Raw genomic sequence first — 23,315 nt, forward strand, 5'->3', positions numbered from 1 at the left:
TTCACTCAGACAGAATAGACACAACATTTTCTTTTTCTAGATTTATATCCTGCCTTTTTCCTACAAAGGGCTCAAGGCAGCTTACATCATTCTCCTCCTCCATCTTATCCCCACAATGACAACCCTGTGAGGTAGGATGGGCTGAGAGTCTGTGACTGGCCCAGAGTCACCCAGTTGGCTCTATGGCTGAGCAGGGACTCGAACCCAGATCGCCTGAGTCCCAGTCCCACGCTCTTAACCACTGCACCACACCGGCTCTCCAGCTGTGACAGCTGTATAACTTTAGGTGGAAGACTTTGCTGTTCAGCTGAGAGCCAGGGTGGCATAGTGCTTAAGACCGTGGGGCTGGGACTCAGGCGACCTGGGTTCTAGTCCCTGCTCAGCCATGGGGCCAACTGGGTGGCTTTGAGCCAGTGGCAGACTCTCAGCCCAACCCACCTCACAGGGCTATTTTTGAGCAGCAGGAGGAAAATTATGTGAGACACTTTTTGTTCTTTGTAAGGAAAAAAGCAGAATATAAATCTAATAAGTAAGTAAGTAAGTAAGTAAGTAAGTAGGTAAGTAAAGGCCTTCTCTAACCAATGAAGATGCTGGCATAAAAACAAAACATCCATACATGAAAAGAGATAGTGCAACATATGAAAATGGTATTTACAGGACCAAGGTATATCCTGTGTATGGTTACTAAGAACTAAGTCCCGATGTGTGCATGGGGCATGCTGGCAGATAAGCATGTACAGAAGTGCAGAACATCCCAAATCCTGCCCTTCTGGGAGAAGAAATCTGGCTCAGGAAGCCAGAAAGCTTCCTCTGTTCCTGTAGGCAGAACCCTTCCCCACAAACACTGAAAATTTGGTGATTTCCAACTTCCCTGCCTCGGTTCTGAAAGGCTGAAGTGCCTCCTCTAAGGCTTAATTGGGGGAAGTAAAGGCTTTAAGCCGAAATAGAATCAGTGGAAGTGCTAAGATCAAAATAAATGCTTCAGTAGATAAGCATCTCCACCTGCAATGGAGTCATCAGGTCCTCCGAACGGAATAGTATTTTCTTTTGGAAGGGGGGTGATTTTGTCCCTTCCCATTTCATCTTTGGAGGCACCGGCCCCAGAATGTCAGTCCTCAAAACCTTCTCCAAATGGAATTCAGATTTCAGGGTGGAAAAGTATACACTCCTGGTGTGCTGGGTGACAGCGTAAATGTTCTAAGACATCTTAAAAGCTCTGGAAAAAACATAAAGCTCTTTTGAATAGCGGCAAAATGAGCTTTAAAAAGACACCAGGGGAATGTCTCTGGGGAAAGCATTCCACAGCTGATGCCATGACCAAAATCGTTCTCATTCCCCACTTGATCAACCTGCAAGAGTTGCTTAATTTCTTCCCTTGCAATGCTCGGCTTTCCCCACCCCAGTCCTTGTGGGGCATCCCTGTTTTCCTCTGCCCCATCTGCCTGTCCCCTCCTTCCCTCATTTTCATATCCCTCTGGGATAGATTCCATGAAGACCAGTATGCAAAAAGCCACAGAAAATAACAAAGGCTCAGCATCCCGACCCTGTCTTTTTTTCTGCTTATGCTGCAGGTCACCCTAAGGTTCTCGGAGGAAAACAGGATACAAGACCTAAGCTCTCCCCGCTTCAGCCAGACGAGAAGCTTCATCCAGTCTGGCTTTAGCCATCTGCCCCAAGTTTCTAGAGCATTTATGAGCTATGCAAGAAAACAGGAGCCCTCCCTGCTCGGTGGTTTCGGCAACTGGCATTCAGAGCATGCGATCTCTGAAGCTGGAGGATTGCACGGCATGGCCTGCATCAGGTCCGAGCAGAAATGAGCGAGAATGAGCAAGAGTCAAGCTCAACAAGATTCTCCAGCATCCACCTCTGGCCACAGCCTGTCTCATTCCCATAAGTGATTGTTTCTCTTTTCAGACACCAAAGTCGGCATTTTGGTGCGCATCTTAGAGTCCACATCCAAAGCTAGCGCTTTCCCCATCGACTGCAGCACGAAGTACACAACTCCGCAAGCCTGCGGATGCCTCCCTTTTTTCAAGGTGTAATAATGTGTGACTACATGAACAGTGATGCAGGCAAGCCGGACCTTTGAAATGGAGGGGATGTGAGCAATAAGAGAAAAGGGAAATAAAGAGAGAGAGAACGAGGAGGGGTGGAAGCGCTCATCTGGGGCTGCATCCTGCGGAAGAGACTCTCCTTGAGCCCTCCTTCAGCAAAGCTGCCTTTCCTGAGCGGCTTGAGCTTTCCTCGAGAAGGCGATGGACAAGTCGTCCACTAGATGTGCCTGTGATCAGGGACAATGAGAACGCTGCCCGTCTCCTTAGCAACGATAACCATGGAAGCACTTACACATAATGATACGCTTCGTAATACAGTTCTGTGGTGGCCATTTTCCCTGGACTCCGAGTGGATGTGGAACCTGGGTGACCTGTGCTAATGAGAGGCCCCAAGCCCCAAGCAAAGCCGCGTGCAGCCTGCATCTGCTCTGCCTTCGTGCAGAAGTCTGTTGACGTAGGATATGCTGAGTTAAACGCTTGGGCCCACTAGCCTGTTTTGCGGATACGGTCTGGCCGTGCCAGAAGCTCAGCGTGGTGGTCCCATGAAGCTGACGGGGGGCAGACTCAGGACAGAGAGAAGCAAGTCCTTCTTTGCAGTGTCCATAGTTCAGCTGTGGAATTCACTTCCGTAAGATGCCATGATAGCCACCAGTTTGGACAGCTCCCCCTAGATTACCTGTTGCAATTGACACCTGTGGTCCTACAGACTTGCCCTTCTAGGACACTGTCACAAACGAAGTGGGCTTAAGGACTCCCCTGATTTCAGCTGCCCACCGTATGGGGTTGGGGAGAAGCCTAGCAGAAGCCATCCCTCTTGCATTCCCAGGTTCCCTCTCTTGCTTGACCAGGTCTTGAAAAGTGAGCCAGAACTCGGAGCCAGGCTGCTGCATGTGGGCTTGGAAAAGGGATGCTGCTTCAGCATCCTTGGCATGGGGGTGAATTCTGGGCAAGCCCTGGATGCAAACCAGCTTCTGTGCTGGGTGCAGAAGCACAAACAGGTGCTGCAGGTGGCTCAGGGGTGGCGGGGGGTGCTGTAAGATGAGAGAGGTCTCACGGAAATCACTTGAACCTTTGGAATGGTGGCTTGAAGACACTGGCTGTACAACTTCTTGGATATGATTCCACCTCATACTTTCTGGCCCTATTAGAGAGAAAGGAGCAGCACGTGGGGCCTGATTCCTGGCAAACACCGGCCGCTGCTGGGCACACTCAGCCCCAGGGCTGCTGCCAGGTAGACTGAGGTGTGGGGAGGTGAGCACAGGGCATCGGATTTGCACCCACCCCAAATGGATGCGTCATACATCTCGACTTCATTGCACATTCGTCTTGCATTGTTTTGAATACAATGGATGCATTCCAACGGAGCAAAGCTCAGGGAACCAAGATTTAGGGTGGATGCCAGGAAGCACTACCTGACGGTCAGGACCCCGAGGGTGTGGAGTGGGCTTCCACGGGAGGAGGTTGAGGCCCCATCAGTGAGAGTGTCCAAGGAGAGTCTGGACAGGCACATGACCCTTTTATTCAAATGTTATTTTAATTGTTAATATTATTTATTCATTTTATTCTTTGGCCAGGGCGACTTAATTTATATTGTTAATTTATAGTATTCTATTTTGAAGTTTATTTACGGTTGTGAGCCGCCCCGAGGCTTCGGCGAATGGGGCGGCATAGAAGTCTCCTAAATAAATAAATAATAATAAGTGAGTGGAGGCATATCGTGAGTGGAGCTGGCTGGGGGTCAGACTAGATGGCCCAGGAGACCCCTTCTGACTCACTCTGTTTCCATGTGTCTGTGTTTCTATGAATAGACCAAATCATTCCTGAGCCCTGACCTGCCCATCTCCACGATTTCTATAGGGTATTTTTATACTCCACACAATAGGCCCCAAAGCAAACATGAAAACAAGATTCAATACAGGTTGTTTTAGACTCTTTTGAAAGCTAGGTTTCTTACCTAAAACCTCCAGCAAACATAATTCAGGTCCACTAACAGAAAGCTGCTGCTAAGATTTTTTTGAATTATGTTTTGTTTTCTTTTTAAATGAGTGGATTAAACTACAGTTATGCAGAGAAAGGTCAGTGGGCCTGGCAGACTTCCACAAATTTTGTTGTGCATGATTGCACAAAGGATTAAATCTTAAATTGTGGAGAACTGCAAGTCTTTCTTAGGTCAGTTGAAACCTTCAGGAGGAAAAATTCAGCCAGGACAAAGGACTTCCACACGCAGCATCCACCTTCCCTGAGGTGCTTTTCTCCAGGGTGACAAAATCATCCCAGATGGGGCTAATGCTAGGTTCGCTGGCTTGTTCCTGTTTTCATGCCGAATAAAGGTCAAAAGGAGAATAGACAGATTCCTGCAGAAGAAGGCTGCGAATGGTTCCTCGTTCCATGGCGAGATGATGCTTCCAGATGAGAGGTGGAGTGCCTGTGTGCCCCAGTTACTGGGGAACATGGGTGGGAGGGTGCTGCGGCACTCTTGCCTGCTTGTGGGTGTCCTGTGAGCAGCCGGTTGGCCACTGTGCGACGAGAACAGTGGAGCAGAGGGAACGGAGTCCTGATCCAGCTGGGCTTTTCTCACGTCCTTAAGGCTGATCCACTGCCCTTCAGCAGTCCAGTCCTTCAGTCGGTAATCTCAGGAGAGTTCCATGTTGAATAAGTTAGCACTTGTCATTCTCAAAAGCCTGAGGAAACTGGAGAACACCTGGCACCTAAATGCCAGGTAGGTCCTCTTCAGGAGCACAAAGGATGAGAGCAGCTAAGCACTGAAAAGCCTCTCTCTCTCCCTCTCTCTCTCTCTCCCTCTCCTTCTCTCTCTCTCTCTGCATGAACATATGCAGACCATAATGAAAAACATGCTTTTCAAGTTTTATTTATGCAAACATATCTTGAGGGGGAGGAAGAAAATATAATTCATCCACCCAGCTGGGAACCGCCCAACTGAAAACAGTATCCTGCCCAACTGGGATGCTAGCATCCACGTATACCTCCCACCTCTAAAGTGGGCCCTTCTCATAGATCCTTCCTCACCTCCCGGGAAGGGGAGATGGCATTTAGCAGGTAACTGAGTTGCCTGCCTCCTGTTTCCATAGAGACTTTTGCTCCAGTGAGCCAAGCCTAACGGACTCCTTGCGCCTTTTGTGTGGAAAGCCCCCAGTGTCATAGAAACCAAAAATATGTATGCACAGAAAACCTCACTTACCCCCCCCACCCCCACCCCTCATTCCTGTGCCAGCTGGAATGAAAGGCAGCCAGCCCGGCTCCCTTCTTTTCATCACACTGAAAGGTACAAAGCGGTCGAAAGTCCAAACTTGGCTAGGATCAAGGCGAGGTGGGTGGTCTGTGGGCAGCTGGGGAGACAGAAGGGGTGGAACGCTCGTCATTTTCAGCCCTACGCCAGGGTTGTGGGGCACAGAGTGCGGGGTGGGGGGGAAGAATCCAGATGATGCAGTGATCTTGCACGGCACAAAGGAGGGATTTGAAGAGGTTTGCCTCTGTAAACAGGAAAGTCGATGCCTCCTTTGCAGCAGGACCCGGGAATCCGCGCCTGCCTTGGCCTCCGGTGGAAAGGCGGCTCCCGTCCCAGGGAAGGGGAGCCGTGAGCAGGGATTTTGCCTTGATGCTTCATCGACAGATCCGATTACCTGGTGAATCACACAGTGGAGTGTGAATAGCCCACACGGTGGGTGGAGGTGGGCCGGGAAGCTAGCACTGCAGGTCAAGAAGTGAGGGATGTGTGAATGTGTCAGACCGGAGTGTTCCCACCAAGGCCAGGCCGCCTGCACAGTGCGTCATGCAGCAGGCTGGCATCCAGCCAGAGAGAGTTCAGCTGCGGCCAGGTCGCTGCAAAATGCTTTCCCTGCCCGGGGACAAGGGGTGACAACGGGTTGAAGTGGAATGGGTGCCAAGCAGAGGTGGGCCATGACCCTTTTTCTCCTGCAGTGGAGGGCAGGACGTGTTCCACTGGAACAAACAAAGCTCAGGGAACCAAGATGCAGGATGGATGCCAGGAAGTACTTCCTAGTGGTTAGGACCCCGAGGGCATGGAATAGGCTTCCATGGAGGTGGCTGAGGCCCCACCGGTGAGGGTGTCCAAGGATGGGCTGGACATGCACATGGTGGGCATGTCATGGCTGGAGCCGGGGGTCAGACTGGATGGCCCGGGAAACCCCTTCTGACTCGCTCTCTTTCTATGTTTCTGTGTTGTTTCTGTGTTTTGTGAAGCAGGGTCTCAGGGGCTGCGGGGATCAGGACGAAAGCCTGAAGGACATGGGCAGGGACATCAGCAGCATCTCCACCTGCTGCTTGGCCAACGATAGTCCACGCTTTGCCTCGGGTGCGTTATGCACATTGGGATGGAAAAGGGACCCCACTCCTGCTAGCCACCCTGGTGCTGGCACCAAGGACAGGTGCAGAAGAATGGCGCTGCTTATGGGACTCCCTCCCGGGTGACTCTCCCCGAACCTGCACTCTGCTATGAAGCCCAGCTAGCCAAGCCCAGCTGGCTTCCTCCCAGCCAGGAGCCTCTAGAAGAAGCTCTCACCATCTCTAGTGACTGAGGTCAAAGAACATGAAAAGGGGTATCAAGGCGGCCATTTTGCATGCCACTGCCGCCATCTGTACTTCTCCTCTGGAGGCTGCCAGTGAGAGGGAGAAAGGGAAGAGGAGAGGAAGGTTAGTGGCTGGTTTGCAGGGGAAGCCGCATGAGGCGAGACTGAGGGAACTGGGTCTCTTCAGCCTGGAGGAGAGGAGACTCCGAGGGGATCTGTGGGCCATATACAGGTATGTGAGGGGGTGTCACACGGAGATGGGCAGAGACCTTTTCTCCCCTGCAGAGGAAGGCAGGACGCGCTCCAACGGAGCAAAGCTCAGGGGACCCAGGTTCAATCTGGCTGCCAGGAAGCACTTCCTGCCAGTCAGGACCCCGAGGGTGTGGAATGGGCTCCCACGGGAGGTGGTTGCGGCCCCATCGGTGCGGGTGTCCAAGGACGGGCTGGACGTGCACATGGTGGGCATGTCGTGAGCGGAGCCGGCTGGTGCCAGAGGCCAGACTAGATGGCCCAGGAGACCCCTTCTGACTCGCTCAGTTTCTACGTTTCTATTGTGCAAGTGGGTGGGCAGGGGTGGGAAGAGAGACTGAGAGGTGAAACATGGTGCGGAGAGGAAAGGAAGGGTCAGCTCCGGGGTGGGGCGGTCATGGCGGGAGTCAGCTCAGAGGGATCCAGCTTCTCTTGCTTGCTCCCTCCCTGCCTCCATCCCCAGCCACTGAGGGGCGATGGCGGATATTGACAAACTCAACATGGGCAGCATCACCCAATGGCTGCTCAAGGTGAGAGGGCCAAAACCAGGTAAAAATGTTCAAGGGAATGAAATAAGAGGATTATGCTTGAAATCTCAGAAGAGCTTTCTCTGTCAACGCGTTCTATCAGAACATGAAGCACCGCTTCAAATGGACAGTCCTATGACTGACTTCGACTCTTTGAATGCAGGGGATTTCCACCAGAAAGCATTCCCGTTCCTTTCCTTCTACCGCACCTGAATTTGTCTGCACCACCTTTTGGGTCCCTTCTAGCCTAGTGCTAATTAGAGTTCCCTCAAATTTTCCATCTCCCACTCACTGATGGTGGAAATGTGTGTTGGGACATGACATTCCAGAGAATTTGAGGGTGGAAATGGGGAGGGGGGCTTCCCAATTCTGCTTAAGTGGCACGGAGCTCCAGGACTCCCGTCCCTCGTGGCTCGAGGAGGGGGGTGCAATTCTCCTGCCCACCCAGAGGGACTTTGCTCTGCATGACAGCCAGGTATGAATCCTGAAGGGCACCTCCATGAAAGACCCATTAAAGTGATCTTCTCATCAATGGCACTAATCAGAGCTATTCTGTAAAGGACAGCTTGGAGAATGGAGAAGAGAAATGATTTAATTTCCATGATTCTCAGTGCCGCCTCAGGCCCTTTACTGCAAGCAGATCAAACCGCCCCCCTCCCCCAAGCCAAATTATGTTCTAAGAAAAAAGGGCAATGGAATGACTCATCACCTGTCCTGGTGCTCAGCTCTCACAGGTAACTGACATGCCAAGGGCCTTTCAGGGTGACAGGCGATCCAAATGCATAGCACACTACAGAGGCAGAGACGTGATCTCGGTGGAGGAAGAAGGACTCAGAGCAAGCAGGGAGTTTGTCCCCCGCCTGACATCTTTCTGTCTCTGACCAAAGCACCACCTGGAACTTCAGTGGCTCCACCCACCTCACATCCTCCCGCAGGAGGGAGGGCCTGGGGCAGGCCAAGCCACCCCCAGGGAGGGCTTCCTGGGAGATGCTGCAAGCGAGGCACAGGACTGAGGGGCCATCCGCCACGCTGTGACTCCATCAAGGTGTCTGGGCTACTCCATCTCCTATATGAGAAGCAAAGCGGTGCACTGGGGGGGGGGGGTCCTCTTATCAGAGCTAACATGGGCACTTCCCTACCCCCGCCCCCCACCCCACTGAGGGATGTTGCTTGCAGGGGGAGACACACACCTTTGCCATAGGAGGGATCTCCGCAACCACCACCCGCTCACAAGGGCATGTGGAAAGCCCTGCTGCATCGGACCGATGGAGCGTCCAGCCCAGCACGCCATTCAAACGAGCCGCTCACGGGATCCCTCCACCAGGACAGCTCCCAGGGTTCCACCGGTCCAAGCTCCTCAGCAGCTGGTAGCACTTCACAGAGGTGGTGCACAAGCTCTGAAAGTGGAGTTTTCTTTCCATGAGTCACCAAACAGTGCGTAATTTGTGTCAGTCTGAAGAGGACCTGCATGCACATATAGAAGCATAGAGACAGAGCGAGTCAGGAGGGGTCTCCCGGGCCATCTAGTCTGACCCCCAGCTCCAGCCAGCTCCACTCGCGACATGCCCACCATGTGGACGTCCAGCCTATCCCTGAATACCCGCACCGATGGGGCCTCAGCCACCTCTGTGGAAGCCCATTCCACCCCCTCGGGGTCCTAACCATCCTGGCACCTACCCTACATCTTGGCTCCCTGAGCTTTGCTCTGTTGGAGCGATCCTACCTTCCTCTGCAGGGGAGAACAGGTCTCTGCCCACCTCCGTGTGACACCCCCTCACATACATGTATGTCGCCAACAGATCCCCTCTGAGTCTCCTCTTCTCCAGGCTGAAGAGACCCAGTTCCCTCAGTCTCGCCTCATACAGCTTCCCCTGCAAACCGGCCACCAACCTTGTGGCCCTGCGCTGCACTGACTCCAACCTGTCTATATCCTTCTGTAATGAGGGGCCCAGAACTGAGCACAACGCTCCAGTTGCGGGCGCACTAGAGTCGCATAGAGTGGCAGTAACGCCTCTCTCGATCTAGAAGCCACGCTTCTGGCTATGCAGCCAAGGGGGCCATTCGCCCTCTTGGCTGCCACGTCGTGCTGCTGGCTCAGTGGGGCTTCTTGCGTGGCACAGGGCTAGCGAGATCCCCATCCGTCCAGCAGGAGCTCTACATCCATATTTGGCTGATTTTGCGGGATTTCAGGTACAGTTTGGATCCCTCCCTTACATATGCTGGCCAGTGCTTGGCAGTCTCTTCTCAGCCCTTCTGTTTTGGTGTCTCATGCAGCTTCTTTGTCATGACTAGAGATAGGGAGGACCCAGACAGGTGTGATTCGCAGAACAGGCCACAGCTCACCTGACAGGTGGTCCACCCTGACACTTTTTGGCATGAAAAAGCATAATAGAAGCATGTCGAAGGAACGTGTTGGGCTGCTCTCCCCGATCTCTGCGTGTCCATCCATGGGTCAACTGCACACCAACTCGAGGCTGACTTTTCCCAGCAGCTCGGCCCAGTGAGCCCCGGCAGTGCATTCATGACTAAGAGAAGATATTCACCTTCTCAAGAACTTGCTCCCACTCACTTTGGGATGACTGGGAACGAACTGAGCCTGTACTTCAAAACTGTAACTAACCAGGTACATTTCCCAAGTAGAATTCAACATTTGGAGATATCCCTCACCTGGCTTCCAGAATCCGCCAGGTAGCTTTCCCAACTGAAAAAAAATCGGCATGGCAGTGGGAGCAGAGGGACAGGGTTGGGCCAGTTGAGACGTCTGCTCTGTGAAGATTTTGAAATGAGTCTCCCCAATCCAAACCTCAAGTATATACTTTAGTTGATGGAATCCTGTGTAAAAAAAGTTTGTATATTTAAGCAACGCATATCAAAATACACGTCGATTTGTGTGTCGGGGGCGGGGGAAGAACAACCTTTGCAGAGGAAAAGCATGCGCTTCCCTGGGATTCAGTGTGCCAGTTCGGTCTACCTGAGCACAGGCCGCAATACTCTGTCTCCCTTCGGCCACATGACATTGGGTCAAGGTGTGTTGGGGGCAGTCATTCCCCTTTTGTCCTGAAATGGTTAAAGCAGGAGATGGTCCAGGGACTGGTAAGGAGGACAGAAGCAAAGGCAGGACTTCTTGTCCGGGTTAGACTTTAAACCACACTGGGGTTCACGTTTGACCGGGTGAGTGATACAGCCCCCTGGAGGCCTCTGGGCCAGTCACTCTCTTTCAGCCTCACCTACCTGGCAGAGCTGTTACGTGAGCAAAGCGGGGAAGGGAGGTCCATGTGTGCTGTCCTGTGGTCCTTGAAGGAAGAGCAACGTGGACATGAAATAAACAGAGGCAGTTGCTTGCTTTTGGATGACATATCCCCATATAAATGCAATCACCAAACTGGATTAGGATTGGTGATGAAGCCCCTGCTCTGCATAGAGGAGGTCCCAGGTTCAGGTCTTGGCACGACCACGTAGGGGTGGAAGACCTCCTGCTTGGAGCCTTGGCGAGCCAGTCGGTCTTGGTGAGAATGGATTAGAGGGACCAAATGGTCTGACTCCATATTCAAGGTAGCTTCCTACGTTCCGAATAGGATTGTCTCCGAGTCATCTATGGCATGCTGAAAGCAAATCTTGAACAGGGTTAACTTTGGGGATACGGGACCAAGTGTATTGTGCTCACACAAAAAGGGGGGATTCCCACAGTTGGCAGAAATATTGAAGAATAGGTGCCTTGTTGTAGATTTTGTTTTCAACACAAGTGGGAAAAAAGATGGCAGTGCAAGAGGATGAAGGGAAAGCTTGTTCTCAAAGAAGGTCAATATATAGGGTGAAGGAGGAACAGCTTAATGAAAGGCCCACATGCTTGACCTTCATAGGACTGCAAGTTCAACCTTTAGACTCTCCACATAAGACAGGATCTTGGCAAGGAGGGGTTCACACAACGTTATGAATTCACATTGACCTATTATATAGGTGACTTATTTTATATTGTAATTCGTTTTATATTTTTAATGTATTATATTTTAATGTTTTGTGAGCCGCCCCGAGGCTTCGGCGAATGGGGCGGCATAGAAATTTTCTAAATAAATAAATATATTGTCTGGACCCAGCCAGAGTTGCTTGTGCATGGTTTAAACGCCATGCGGCTGGATTCTCACAGCATGGCAAATCTCAGAGATGTACCTGCCAGTACTATGGGACCAGATAAACCTGGATCAGATAAGCCCATTGTCCAACTGGAAATATGTCAGCTTCAGACATTCCCTTGTGAGGCCTTCGATTCAGCTACCACAGCCTACAAATCTCAGGGGAGCTCCAGAAGGTTCTCTGTCCATGATTTGAGACTGCTAAGAATTGGCAAGATGTGCCCACGGGTGGGTGATAACCAAGCTATTTCTAAAAATTATGCCGGGATACGTATTGTATGGGGCTAGTCTAGTTAGAGCTGTGCTCAAATGCTCTCTTAGACTCCTCCACCGTATGTGTGGGCAGAGAGCTTCTGCAGGGGGTGAGCCATTGCCAATACTCGCCACAGGTGTGCTGGCAGGCTGGCTCCCATTTGGCATCCAGGTGTGAGGGGTAAGAACTGCCTCTAGCTCCAGGGAAAAGGAAGAAGACGCCCCCGAGTCCTCCAATTTCCTGAAAGTCATTTTCCCCCATGAAAGAGTTTTCCATTGTTTTGCCTCTTTCTCAGGTGCTTTGCTCATGCTTTGGAGCTCACCTCGTCGGCACAAGGCAGCTGAGGGTGGTGTGTATTTCTCCTCCCCTTTCCTTAGACATCTTCCCATTGCTTCATGTAGTCTTTCCTTCACTTTAACTGAAGCGTAGGGAACGCAGAAGGCTGCGCCCTTCCAGAGAGGTTTGTGCACCCAGTAGGAAGCACCTCTGCCACATCTTTAGCACAAGAAACCCAAACCAAACCTCTGAGAATTTCCCAGAATTTTCTTCCCCACTGAATATCTTTCTTATCAGCTGGAGAGAGACCTCAAAAATGTAGGGGATTTTTTGGCACAGCTCCTTCTCCAGTCCTCTGCAAAAGAAGCAGGTGCCCTCTGGACAATAACGACTGAAACAGAAAGCCTCAGAAAAGAACAAACGAAACACGTGCAAGACGGATCAGGAGTGAAGTGACTCGCTCAATGCCAAGTTGCGTTCTACTCGTCTGTGTGTCCATCTTTCGTTTCCATCAGCCTGTTAGGAAAACATCAGCCTTTCTCTGCAGAGGAACCTGCAGATGCTTGGCCATCTCATCCCACCCCATCTGCACTTGCCAGCTGCCAGGAGTGCTGGGAATTGTAGTCTAAATGGTGGGGAAAGCAGACTACTTGATCAATGCTATACAAGTTTGGGCAGATTTTGGGTTCAGGTTCAGGTTACCTGACCAAGGCAGGTCTTTTTTTTTTTTCTTTTCTTTTTTGTCTAAGCTTGCATAGGATGGTCCCCAGAGCTTATAACACATCACCTCATCACTGAAAAGTACCACACTACAGATGGGGCTGGGGAGAAAATGAATGTGAAGCAAGATCAGAGTCCTTTTAGGAGTTATGACCATGTTTTATTGTAGAAAACTACAAAGGCAAATGTTTTCTCTCTATGAGCAGACTTGGCTACAATCGCCTTGCACCTGGAGCATTTGGTGTTTCACACAATATCACGGCTGACACAGCCTCCTTTGATTCACAACCAGTGTGAGAACATGAGGACTCAGCAGTCTCATAAGGTCAGAATAGGGTCAAGAGGATTGTGAGTCTAACAGACTCTGGACTACTGAAGACAATAACATATAATCCACCGCGCAGGCCGACTTCTGTACAATATACATCACATTTTGCAAAATGCTAAAACCCCAAAGTAAAAACAGAATCAGAGATAGTAAGCCATTTTGTGGGAGCAATTCTATACAATGGATGAGATTCGGGTTTTTGGTTTCACGCTCACATCGCTCACGCATAAGCTTCCACAGGTTTCTCCCTCGGGAGAGTAGCTCCATCAAATCTCTCAATGAGAAATGATGATCCACACACAAAAGTGCTACAGATAAAGCTGCCATTTGTTGGAAGCCATTGGTGTAGTCAAACTCCAACGATCCAGTTGGCTAGCACTCAAAATACGTGCCAGAATCATCTCCACTTGCCATCTCGATTAATGCTTGCAGTGCTAAGGGGGAAATGGCAAGAGGTTTTCTGAAGGCCCGCTTTGATACTGAGGGCCTTCTGGAAGTCCACCCCTTTCTCACTTTCCCACCATGGTACTCCTGCCCCCAGAGTCTTCTTTCAATGGCTGAAGGTACATCGTGTTTGGCATTACCAAGCATACCAATGATTGGAGTGATGGTATGATTCGGCACGTTACACATGTTCATAGACAATCACACCTACACAAGAGAGTAGGCCAGGTAGCTTTGGAAAAAGTAGAACTAATCCAAAACCATCTCCAATCCAACCTGTTTAACAGGTGGAATCTGAAGCAAAACTTGTTTGAACATCAAAAAAAGGTTCTGGTAAAAACATACCGTGTACAGTGGTGTATGCGTTTGTGCTTCCTAACTCAAGAAACAAAACAGGAGTATCAGTTCAGCAAAAGGCATGTACTCCATGGGATGTCTGGTCAATGTGGGAAGCTAGATATGCCCTGTGACTCTGCAGCTCAGTCAAACATCTTTGATTCCAAGACATTTTTCTGAACATGGGCCTCTAGCTTCAACTGCCCAAACTCCACAGCAATAGGGTTGCCAAGCCGTTTTGGACGAACCCTTTGAATGAACTGAACAGGAAAGAAAATTTTAGCTATCCCCATCCATAGCATTCTTCACTGTTCTCCCCAGTTCCGGTCCATTTTTCCTCCCCATTGGAGGTCCACCACATGCAAATCTTGAAGGACGTCAACCTCCCCTGTTGCCCAGCCCCAGCATCCGTATTGCTCTAGCTGCCCCTTTGAGACTTCACAGCTTCTTTAGCACATGCAGCCCCTCGCAAGTCCTTGGTTTTCCGCTGGGTGCCTCCCATTGGGAGATTCCTCAGTATGGGAACTTCTTCTTGGTCGCCAAAGCTGCAGCAGCTGCCCCAGCTCCTTGGCCCGTGCTGCCATGTCCATCCAGATGTTATCTCTCCGCTTTGCCCCCTCACAGCCAGTGCTTCTTCCTCAGAGGTCAGGGATGGCTCAAAGGATCAGAAGAGCTTCTCTGGTCACAGAAGCAAAAGCCCTTCCTGAAATAAAGGAATGTGAGGATTAGAGGGTGAATTAACCATGAGGGGGTGGGAAAGATCATGGCATGCTTTGGGGGAATGGTGACCAGTTGTTTTCCTAAGGCCAGATGCTAGAAGGGTGGGATTTCAGTGGAGGGGGGAATATCTGAGGAGGCATTCCTAACCCTGGGGAGGGGGTGTCCAGAGGGGTTTCTATTTCTGACACCTCCCAAGCAGCTCGTGTGGCTGCTTATTGGATCCCAGGGCAACGCAGAACCCCCAGCAGCTGCTCCCCATTGCAATGCTCTGAACCAGGAATCTCAGTCCCTCCTTCCATTGGGAAGGGGCTTTGCTACGACGGCCGCGAGGGCGGAGGGTGCTGGGTGTGGGACTGGAATGCATCCAGCTCATTACCTTCTCCAGGGACTCTCTCCACAGGCGCCGCGGGAGCTCTTGCACTCTGACGTCCTTCCAGCCCTCCTGCTCGCTGGGGTCTCTGAGCCGCCTCTCTGCCGTCAGTTCGGCTCCCACACGCCATTCAGGAAGTGCTTAAGCTCCCAGCCATTTCCGGATGACTCACTGCAACAAAAGCAGAAGACACACTGTGAGCCGGGCTGGCTGCAGCGACACACCACACCTCGCATCGGGCACTGTGCGTTCCCCTCGCAAGGGTGCCCAGCATGCTCCTCCTTGACTGAGCACTGCCCTGGCCGCTGCTCCGACAGCGGAATGGAGCGCTGCAGGTCAGCCAGAGAGCGCCCTTCCCCGCTGAGCTACGTCCCTGCTTTGCCCTACTTCCAGCTCTTTAGGAACAGGAAGCCGGAGAAGAAGAAACGGTCCTTGTTCCACAGACTTTCCTGGCTGCCGGGGAGAGGGCAGTCCAGCTTGGAAGCTGACCTCAGGAGGCTCATGTCCTTAAAGGACCAGCCCAGCATCCGAATGAGAGACTGACAGAACAGTTTAAGAGAAACTACATACGAATTCCCATCTCAGGGCAGTGAAATTAAATTAGGAACCGCCCACTGCATCTTCCCCATGCTATGAGAAGAGTAACGTAAGTGGGACCTCCCCTAAGTCAGTCCTATTTGCCTATCTGAGTAAAACTGGTCTGAATTTTAACCATCTTTTCTGTTTGTGGACCATGGACCTCAGCCTGTTTGGAAATGGCATCTTTAAATTTCCCTAACTACCCATTCCCAAGCACCAAAAAAGTTTCGATGTCCGACTTTGATGCTGTTATTGAGTCCCTAAGTACTGAACTGGACTGGCTGCATTTCAGGCAGTCATTATCAATCATGTACAACTACAAAATGGAGAGGAGAACTTACCTGTCACTTGCGGGAGTTCCATCGAGAAGGCTCCCAGAGTGGCCTGGCCAATTGTTCTCCACCACTGTTCTTCCAGCAACGGAATCCAACAGAGCAATCTTTCTGCAAAGTTGCTTTTCTTCTGCCTTGCCCTTTTTTCCCCAGTGTTGGTCAATAGTCCTAATTATATGGGCAAGGACTGCTATGCCCCCCGAAGCAGCTGCAGCAACTGGTTCCCTGCAGTTCCAGAACTCTAGAGTGAGGCGTTTTCTGCAGTGTCACCTGTTGCATCCCGCGGCATGTGCTCTCTCTTCTCTGACTCTCCAACTTTTGCGAAGCAGCTGGCCTCTTGCCTCAGAGAAAGCAGTGCGACCCAAGCTTCCCTGCAGCATTTCTGTATGCAGGCAAGTCAGCTCAGGAGAGGAAGACCATCAGCAGTTCATGCAACTCTGCCTTGAAGACCCCAGAGGGGCAGTGTGTCTTTGGTAGTCCATCCCATCACAAAAATATCTAGTCCATCTCTCAAGCACTAGAAGAAGTTCAGTGAGCACAAGATGGGGATAGTTTGATCTGAGTTCGAGTCATGTCCGATCGTTCCCACTCAGAGTAGTCTAGGAAGATGATTCCTGTACACTATTGAAATCTTTTTGGTATGTGAAGGCATCTCTTCTTTCTATAACACCTAGCTATTAGGTACAAACACATCCAGATGAGGGAGGGAGGCACGTAGCTCATCTTTGCCAGAGTCTCTCCTTCAGTTCCTGGATGGAGCTGAAGGACCTTAACAACCAGGTCAGAACAAAAGAGAATCCAACAACCCAACTTGGGAAGAAAAATGAGAGTAGGATCAGAGCAGGGCTTGGGCTATTTTGGTGGCTGAAACCCCTGCTCAGCTTCTCTAGGAGGTTTCTCCTGAAACTTGCAAAAGAAAGAAAGACCTTTCCTTTTCCTTTTCTGCATGGCATTGAGACTAAAGGCCAAAAGAAAGAGGACGCATGCAGAACCAATAGCTTTCTAGAAACTTAGTGAAAGTCCATTGATCAATGGAGGGGTAAGCAAAGGTCGTTTTAAGAGGTTCCTGGAAGGAGGAAAGAATGTCTGGAAGGAAAAGCACATTGAAGGACAGGACCCATATAAGTGGGAAGGAACTCCTTCTCTCCTGCCCATTTAAATCCCTCAGAAATCCTCAGCCAGAAAGGACAAGCTAGTGACCCTTGTAGCATAGTCCAATCCTTCCAACAGCTTTTTAAATAAGCACCCCTCAAAAGAGCTATGCAGCTTGAACTACCTCAGGCGATCCAAGCTAGCCGTGCTCTCCACCATAGTCTATCCCAAAGAAAAAACAAGGTCTCCTCCTTTTGGCCGGTGGAGTGAAAACCTCATGGCTGAAGTCTTCCACTGAAAGGAAGCCCCCTTCCTAAAGAAGCCACGGAACCCTTCTATGGCTCATATGACTGTGGCTGGAGGTGCAGAAATTTCCGGTTGAGTCCCATCGCTAGCCACAGGACTAGCAGTAGTGGAAGGGGGCAAGCTCTCCACTGAGTCTCCTAGCTGGTGCTCAGGGGTCCTCTGAGGGCTGGGCTCCTCGGAATGATCCAAGTTGCCCTCTACTTCCTTGCCTCTCTGGATCAGCTGTTCTAAGGTTTTGGGGTAGGGGTGGCTGAGAAAACGCTTGAGCTTGGGCTGGAGGGTCCCTACGACATACTGGATAACTTCCTCCTCATCGGCATCAACATAGAGGGTCTGGTACAGGTCCCTCTTGCGCCAGAGGAACTGGTCCAGGGGCTCCCCATCCTTCTGAGGAAGATCCAGCTCCTGCTTGATGGCATCTCTGGTCAGGGTGCCCTCACTATACTGAAGGAACTCCTTCTTGAACTCTAGCCAGTTCTTAACAGAGTCCTGCTTGTATTCCCACCACTTTTTGGCAGGACCATTCATGTGGTTTTGGATCTGAGAGAGCCAGTACTCCTCAGTCCCACCCACCTGCTTCAGATAGTCCTCCAAGTGCGTCAGGAACTCCCGGGGATCCTCAAATATCTGGGTCTCCACCGGAGAAGGTGGGGCATCCTCTGGGACAGTGATCCACTGATAGGAGTCATGGGGCATGTCCCCCAGTGGAGGAGGTGTCAGGGCATACATCTGACTCATGTCCAGCGCATAATCGTAAATCTCCCCCTCACTGGGCCTGATCTCTGGGCCTCCTACCCCCACAGAGGCAGTTTGCCTCGCACATTCCCCATGGCTGTATTTCCCCCCACCGGACTCCAATCTGTCAGCCCATTTCTCCAGGCGAAAAAACACTTCCTTCCAGACATTCATCTCTCTCTTCACCCACCTCTCCAAGTGAGCAATAGTCTCCTGGCATCTAGACAGGCAGGCCTTGATGGACTTCTTCCACCTCTGGTTCTCAGCAGCCGAAGGGACGTGGTCTTCGAGGTTGTTCTCCAGCTTCCCCACCGATTTCTGGAGGCCTTTCAGCTCCCTCTCCACCTGCTTGGACACCTCAGTCAAGAGGTGCCGGTGGGTTCTCCTGACGTGGTCTAACATCTCGGCCCTACACTTCCCTATCTGAAGGATGACATTGGGCTTGTTGTTGGCCATGCCACGGTGGCCCTGGAAAGAGTGGATGCTCCCGTGGTTGATATTATCCAACTGCATGGTTCTAGTGGGCAGCTGTGGACTAGTGTTGCCTTCAACTCCTCGCAAGCCCTCCTGTGCAATCACCCAGTGCAGAAGTGGACTACCGGTTCGCCCCCCAAAATCGCAAACTCAAACGAATCAGCAATCACCCCAGGAAGAGTCGCGGTCCGGAACCACTTGGGCCACACCAAAGTCCAGGAAGGAAAGTTCGCTTCTGCCTCGGATGCTTCTTCTGCCTTTGATCGCTGAGCTGAACCACCAGGCTGCTGCTCAGCGCGGCCTGAAGCTTCCCGCTGGCACGGGTGCCTCCGCTAACGCTTCCGTCCCGCTTTCGAGCCTCCCGAGAAGTTCACACTAACAAGTGCCCGACACTCGCGCTGCCTCGGCTGCCAAGCAGAGAGCTGCTCGCTTTCTCCCTGTGAAGTGCCGTAGTCCAGGCAGCTCCTGGTACTTATACGCCACACAGCTCCGTATGTGGGCGCAGCCGGTCTTCTTTGCTCATCAGCAACTTGCATCTGATTGGACGAGGAGGATTCGGTGGAAAACACAGCTCCTGGCAAGACTCCCAGCCTCCCCCTCCTGTTTGCTTTTCCCACCTCCTCGCACACACCCCAGACTTGAGGCGAGAAGCGCTTTAAAGGTTCTGGAGACATTTGGATGGATGGATGAGTAATCCATAGCTTCCCCCCTCCATCTACCCTTTCCCTTCAATCCCCCCCCAAAAAAAAACCCAGCAGAGAAAAAGAAATGATTTATTCATCTTGCTGTTCCTAACTCAGCAAGGTCCTGATTAAAAACCTTCCCCAGAAGATCCCTGGCAAGAGAGGGGACCGGATTAAAATGCAACGCGTCACCCTCCACTGGCCAGCCATGGGTCGCTTGCTCATGACCCTCCCACCCCACAGAGCACCCCCACACCGCCACCCCACACCTGGGATCATGCATAACGACTTCTGACTGAGCAAAAGGGGAAGGGGCCGGTGGGGAAACCAGGGAAGGGGGCATGGCTTTATTTTCCGAATGGGAGCAGTGGATTAGGATTCAGCCCTTGGGGTACACCAGCTGCCACAAGCTTTGGGGAGGGGGGACCGTGTCCTGAGATGGGGAGGGGGGTCCTGCCCATCCAGGGCTTCCAACCAATTAAGTCCGCCCCTTGCAAAGCTTGAATCAGCAGCTTAATCACACAGCCAGCCCACAAACTCAGATGAAGCCGCGCTTCTTCCTGGCACTTGTCGATGAAGCAGGAAGTCGAGCCATAAAAGGACACCCGGGGCTTATATAACCCGAAGAAGCAGAGATTCCCTTTCTAGAAAGAGAGAGAGTTTCCCCTCCGGAACTCCAGCCCGTCATGCAGCGGGAGGGACCGCGGTGACAGGCGAGCGGCTGATGACACATGATGAGGAAGGGGGCTGCCAAGCATGATCGGGGGGGGGGGGGTTATGTAATTTGGTGGTGACATGTCAGACCCCTGCCCGTGCCCCCCCCCCGCGTGCACTCCTCAATTCCCTGCTCGAGTCCCGATCTGGATAGATGCGGCTGATCAGAGTTAAGCTCCCCTCTTAGATCTGGAGAGCTTCACAGGGATTTCAGAGTCTCTTCCCTGCGTGGCCCAGACTCTGGAGCAACACTGGGGATACCCGGGGTTGTGGGGCCAGAGATTTCTGCTCCACAAAGTCTTGCTAGGTATGAGGGGTGGGGGGTGCATAGGGGGCAGTCCTTCCCAAATGTGAGGCTCCTGGTGTCTGATTTGGGAAGAAGGGCTGGAACAGACAAGTCTTTGCTGTGAAATTTAATTTTTTTTTGGGGGGGGGGGGGAGTTCTGAGGTGAGTTTTGTTCTCTGACAAGCTTGATAGAGGGATGGGAATTTGACCTTTGCAAAGGCACCATATTATAATCCGCCTTCTCTCGCATGATGTGTTTATGGAAATAGCAGGCTGTTTTTTCTAGGGTGGGGCCAGGTTTTTCAGAGGGCTCTATTTTCTGCAGCACTGCAGAATCTCAGGACAAAGAACAAATTTGCCCCTTCTGGGCTCCAATGCAGCATCCCAGGGCTACCCAGAAGTCCCTTGGACTCAGTCCCCTTTCCCCTAACTCCCCACCCTCTGCTATTTCCCATCTCCCTGCAGTTTCCCCACATTCTCCCTGATTAGAACGCCTCTCTTGAGGCTTAATTGCTGGCAGTGAAACCTTTAAGAGGAAATATCCTGGCATTTTTGACTTTGCCCCCTTTGGCCCTCTGCTTCACCTGTCACAGAAATGCCATCCCAAGAGCTTCCCAAACTGGAGGTTTGGCTAGAAGAGCAGCAGCAGCCCTCATTTACAGTCCAGGAAATCAAATGGCTTCTCCAAAGCCTCACCTGATTTGTGGGCAGAATAATTGGAAGGAGAGAGAGAGAACCCCGAAAAATCACCTTGTGTGGGTGGGTGGGGGAACGGCTGAAAGACACAGACCTGTGCTCTCCGCAAAATGACTAGCTTTGGGGAAAGCTTGTGAAGCACGTCCTGAGCAAGCTCCGGCACAAGGACAAGTATTTTAAATCTAGTGAGAATACTGTCGAGATATATCCGGATAATGAAATGCAAGAGTCATCTCTGAAAGTGCCAAAACTTCCTTTTCAGAACGTTCACATGGACGTTGTGTTGGAACTCACCCCTTCTTCCAAATCGTGTCGGCCTGAACTCAGCCCTGTGTAAGATCGATCGTCAGCTCCTGGCCTTGGGCAGATGTGACCCCAGGGGGAAGGGTGGGTTCCTCTCTTGCCTTCTGCAACCGGTTCTCTCTGACCTGGACTGCAACCCTGCCTAGAAGGAGAGGCAAGACCAGCAGAGGCAGCCTCTGGTTGGCTGCTTCTGGCCAGTGTTCCCCAACAGGGCAGGTAAAGAAACAGAGCCAGCAAGGGGAAGGGGATCAAAGCTGGATGATCACTTGCGGGCCCCTGCTTGGATGCACCTCTCAGCAGCTGTGCCACAGCACTGACTCCTAACACCTACCTGTGAGCTCGCTCACCCGTGCTAAGTCCACCAAAGCAACAAGGTCACCCTGTGGAGGTGCTCCACCTGTTCCCAGGAGAGCTAGGGGCTGTGTGGGGCATGGTTGTGCTAGAAAGGCTTTCCTTCCTGTTCCCATCTTACCACCTCCCCTTCCTCTGTTTCTTTCCTGCACTGAGAAAGGAGGTTTGAGGTGCAGTTCTGCTTACGTTGAGTTGAATGGGAGCAGAAAGCCTCCATGTGGTTAGGAACATGTTGAATCCAAGCAAGTCTTGTGTATGTTTAGTCGCTAGGTTGTGTCCGACCCATCGCGACCCCATGGACAACCTTCCTCCAAGCTCTCCTGTCCTCCACCATCCCTCGGGGTCCACCCAAGCCCACACCCACCTCCCCAGTGACCCCATCCAGCCACCTCATCCTCTGCCTCCCCTTCTCCTTTTGCCATCCATCGTTCCCAGCACCAGGGTCTTCTCCAGGGAGTCCTTCCTTCTCATTAGGTGGCCAAAGTATTTGAGTTTCACCTCCAGTATCTGTCCTTCTAGAGAACAGTCAGGGTTGATTTCCCTTAAAACTGTCCAATGGTGGTTGACGGTGATATTTGTGCCCTTCCTCTTTCCCTTTTCAAGGACCCCAAGGAGGCTTCAGTGGTTGTCTTCTTCTCCATAGGCTGAGAGTCAGTGACTGGCCCAAAGTTACCCAGTGAACTCAAGGCTTGATGGTGACTGCACCATGCTCTCCAGCAGCCCCGTCCATCCCTCTTTCCACTACACCAACTTTTGGACGATCCAAACCAAGTAGGAACTCCATTTGCCTGAGAATTCTAGCAACCTGATGAAACCAAAGCAAGAAAGCTAATCAAGAACACTTGGAGGATCATCCACAGAGGAGCCGTCACCACCCGACTGGAACAAAGCACAGCCTGCGCTGAAAGCTGACCCACTGAACCTTCAGGGGAACTGACTTGCACCTTCAGGAGAAGGCAAGATTGCAAGAAGAGCCATGCTGGCTCAGACCAAAGGCCTATCTGTTCAGACACTGGGCGACCAGATACTCACAGGAAATGTACTAGCAGGATGCGAGTGCAAAGGTGCCTCCTCATTTATCCTCAGCAACAGCCATGCAGAAGCAGACTGTGTCAGACTAGAGGTAATTGCACCACCCTGGTTTGTAGCCATCAATATCTTCCACGAGCGTGTCCAATCCCCTCCTCAAACCATCCATGTTGGGCTCCTTCACTCCTTCTGGAAGCAAATTCCAAAGTTTACCTAGGGAGTCGGTGAGTGAGTCCTTCCTTTGACCTGCCTGCCTCATTTTGAGAGGACACCAGCAAATCATTCCACAGTTCAGAATACATGGCTGAAATAGGATTACATCGAAATCTTCCCATCTGCCCTACACTAGCCCAAGAGTTTAGCCCAAAGCTAGGCGCAGACTTTTCCCAGCCTGAACAGTCCAGAGGAAGCAAGTGTCCCTCCAGTCATGAGTCTCCAGTTATTGCAGCTTCTTGGTGGGGGCAGGGAACAGGGGTCCCTCTTCCTCCGTTTCTTGTTTTGGCAGCATCCCAATTTCTTCTCTGCTGTTTGGCACTTTCTCAAGAGAGGGAGACAGAAAAGGGGTTTCCTTTTGGGTTTCCTGACTGGTGAAGGTGCCATGACAACCATTCTAGTGCGATTTCTAATAAAAGGAAGGTGAACAGACAGAAATGAAGATGGGAGGGGAACCGGAAGTCGAGGGAGCCGGAGGATGAAGCAGGCAGCCAAATTAGCATGGAAATGTTGAAGGGGAATGGGATGGGGGAGGGGAGGGAAGGGCAGGGGGGGGATCAGGAGCAGT

At 51.6% G+C, this 23,315-nt stretch overlaps 1 protein-coding gene and 1 long non-coding RNA gene across 2 annotated transcripts; both read right to left on the bottom strand.

Moving 5' to 3' along the window:
* Positions 1-12,909: 12,909 nt before the first annotated feature.
* LOC123035301 lies at positions 12,910-17,176 on the bottom strand. Its single transcript, XR_006416914.1, has 3 exons — positions 15,875-17,176; positions 14,961-15,125; positions 12,910-14,567 (listed from the first exon to the last, which is right to left on the bottom strand). It is a non-coding gene; the product is annotated as an uncharacterized LOC123035301 (long non-coding RNA).
* A 123-nt stretch (positions 17,177-17,299) lies between these two features.
* On the bottom strand, positions 17,300-18,511 carry ARC (activity regulated cytoskeleton associated protein). Its single transcript, XM_044453350.1, has one exon. It carries the CDS (start codon positions 18,509-18,511, stop codon positions 17,300-17,302), a length of 1,212 nt encoding a protein of 403 aa, XP_044309285.1.
* Positions 18,512-23,315: the final 4,804 nt, after the last annotated feature.

Source organism: Varanus komodoensis, unplaced genomic scaffold (genome assembly GCF_004798865.1).
Source record: "Varanus komodoensis strain SLA01 unplaced genomic scaffold, ASM479886v1 scaffold78, whole genome shotgun sequence".
Lineage (NCBI taxonomy): Eukaryota > Metazoa > Chordata > Lepidosauria > Squamata > Varanidae > Varanus > Varanus komodoensis.

What these genes read in the sequence shown, in the direction of transcription:
- ARC (XM_044453350.1), bottom strand. Translation starts at nt 18,511, where the DNA reads ATGCAGTTGGATAATATCAACCACGGGAGCATCCACTCTTTCCAGGGC.